At 60.2% G+C, this 2809-nt stretch overlaps 1 protein-coding gene across 1 annotated transcript in view; it reads left to right on the forward strand.

The window, feature by feature from the left end:
• Nucleotides 1–2809, forward strand: part of CSF3R (colony stimulating factor 3 receptor) — a 17103-nt gene that overhangs the window by 859 nt on the left and 13435 nt on the right. Inside the window, exons 2-3 of the mRNA XM_045298907.1 lie at nucleotides 451–534; nucleotides 2142–2222. Coding sequence (XP_045154842.1) covers nucleotides 2162–2222 — 61 coding nt within the window. The 5' untranslated portion in view covers nucleotides 451–534; nucleotides 2142–2161. The remainder of the gene's footprint in view (nucleotides 1–450; nucleotides 535–2141; nucleotides 2223–2809) is intronic.

Genomic DNA, 2809 nt, shown 5'->3' on the forward strand with positions numbered 1-2809 from the left:
AGAGAGAGAGAGAGAGAGAGAGAGGAGAGTGATAGAAGGGAAGGTGAGGACAACAGAGAGGGGACCGGCGGTGGGACACTGTGACCCCAGGAAGCAGGCAAAGGCCCCAGAGCCCTGTGAGCTCGGACAGTGCCCAGAGCACCTGGGAGCTCAGGGGAGGTGGACAGAAAAGGACCCGGCTGGAAGGAGGGGCTGCTTGGACTGCATAGCAGGAGAAGCCAAAGACGAGGTGGCAGTCCCCGGAGGCCATGACCAGGCAGCACGGGAAGGGGTGTGAGGAGGTTAGAGGGAGCTGGGCTCCAGGAGGGGCATCCGCTGGGTGGTTCACGAAAACAGCCTTCTGAGCTAGTAGGTGCTTACTCCGCACTGGTCACAGGACAGGAGCCTTTGTCACAGCCTGAGTCATCTCACCCTCCTGGGGAGGTGTGCTCCTGTCACCCCTTTGCACAGATGGGGAGACTGAGACGCCGAAAAGCGAAGTAACTTCTACAAGGTCCCACAGCCAGTCGGGAGCGGAGCTGGCGTCCAGATCAGGTAGAGCCCCCACTTCTCTCCATCAAGCCCCCCACCCCGAGCGTGGGACCCAGGTGGGAGGGTGGGTAGAACTAGTCTGGGTACTACAGTCAGATGCGGAACACACCAGCACTTAGCATCCCACGAGGAGGATGCCCGGCCTCGTGGAGTATGGCGGGGCATGGTACCTCAAGGGGCACGAGTGGGTCCGACGTTGAAGCTGGCTGTCCTGGGGCAGCAGGCTGGGGCACGATCAAACACGCTGCGAGATGTGTCCCCGAAGCTAGACCTAGAAGCGTCTGGACCTTCCCAAGAATTCGACAGGGAAGGAAGGACTAGACAAGGGTGCTCAGGACTTCTCACGGCATAAAGGCACCCAGCTGAGCGACAAGGGACTCTGTTCTCCAATCAACAGGCTGGGAGTCCCCGTGTGTGACTGCACCTGCACAGAGGAAGGAGGGTTGTGGTTTGCTTGTGCACAATGGTGGCTCTCGGGCCAGCAGCTGTCCTGTCTGCTGACCCTGCAACACTGGGGGGGCAGACTGGCAACTGTGGGGAGGCCTTCGTAAGCAGGAACAGCCTTACATGTCTGGGGAGCGCTTAGTCAGCTCTGCTTGGAAGCAAGGGGGGAAAAAAGATTCCCTTTGCAGCATGCCTCGCTGTGAGCACTGGTTCCCATCTCAGTTGGCCACTGGAGTCTCGGGGGGACACTCCTGCAGGATTGTGCTCCTGCTTGTCCCACTGTCCTTCCACCAGGAGCAGCAAGAATGCCCTTCCTTGCTGCTCCTTCCCCGCACCCTCCTGGAAGCAGGAAAGGGGAAAGTGAAGACTTAGAATCGGCCCCCCTTTACACACTTCCTCTCTCTACCAGAACCACACAACCCTGGCTCCAGAGGGCCTCCAGAGCTCTGCGCCAGAAGTGGGGGTGAAGGAGACCCCTGTGTGTGCCCCGTCTCACAGGCTCACAGCCCACCTTTGCCCCCAGCCGGCATCCCACAGGTGTGGCTTGACAGGCGCTGCTGTATCGCTCCCCAGGAGAACCCCAGGGCCTCATGCTAGACCTGAAAGGGAGCTAGTGCACCCCCCTGGGGCAACCTAAGTCAGTGGGTGAATGTTCCTGGCCTCCCTCCCACCCACGGGAGAAATTCCAGGTAGATAATCTGAGGTGAGCAACACCATCACTCAGAAGGTCCCAGCAGGACCGAGCCCCCGGGAGTGACAAGCTCCATACTGTCACCTGGTGTTGGCATTCCCTCCTCCCCGCTCCCTTCCTCTGTCCTCGGGGAGCTTCCAACTTGAACGGTCTGTGCAGGCGAGCCCTGGCTTCAGGAGGGCACCCAGGGAACAGTGAACTCAGGAGGGAAAGGGTGAGAATGCTGTTCCTTGCTACACCCTTCCCTGCTCTTTCCTGGAAGGGGGCTTTCCTTGGAGCCAGACACTGTGCTCTGCCCTTGACCTGCACCCTTTCCTGGCTTCCTCCCAACGTTCTGGGCAGGACACGCTGTTGTCGCCCCATGTTACAAAGCGAGGTCCAGCAGCCAGGCCACAAACACCCTGCGGCAGAGCAAGAGGCACCATCAGCTCAGATTCCAAAGCCTAGGCGCTTAACCAAGCCCCTCTGCCTGCAGGTGAGCCGCACGCTGGCGCGATGGCTGGGCTGGCGACCTGGAGCCTGACTGCGGCTGCCCTGATCACCCTGCTCCCTGCAAGTGAGTGCCATGGGAGTGGGGGCGTGGTGGGGAGGAAGAGTTATAGAGAGCGCTATTTGGGGGGGTGGTGGGGGGGATCGTTCCCTGTATCACCCACCATAGTGCTCCAGGGATCCCTGGAGAAGCCTAAAGCACTCAGGACTGGGACACAGAGGTGGGGCCGCTGAGAAGACCTGAGAAAGACTGCAGGGCAGGCTTTGTCTACAGACCTCTGCCAGGCTGGCAGAAGGAGGCTTCGAGTCCCTCACAACCTTGGCAGGCAGCAGCCAAGGGCCTGGGAGGCAAGTGTCATCCTGAACTAGGGAAGTACGAGCAGCGCTCTCCAGCTGCAGCGATTCTGCTGTGAGAGGCGATGAGCTGCCTGTCTCCAGGATGTGCAAGCTGGGGCCGGACTGGCAGGGGTGCTGTGGAGCAGGTGGGCCTGGCAGACTGCGACAGTAGGAAGTAGGCATCGCAGGGCACAGACCACCTCTGCTGTGTGTGCTTCTCTTTCGTATTTTTAACCCTTTGGCCTCCATCCTTAGCCGTATGAAACACAGGCCAACCCTTGCTCTGCTGTGGAGAACCACAGCTTTGCGGGGGGGGGG

This window comes from Echinops telfairi, unplaced genomic scaffold, assembly GCF_000313985.2.
Source record: "Echinops telfairi isolate 266 unplaced genomic scaffold, ASM31398v2 ScPeMD7_7457;HRSCAF=8495, whole genome shotgun sequence".
Lineage (NCBI taxonomy): Eukaryota > Metazoa > Chordata > Mammalia > Afrosoricida > Tenrecidae > Echinops > Echinops telfairi.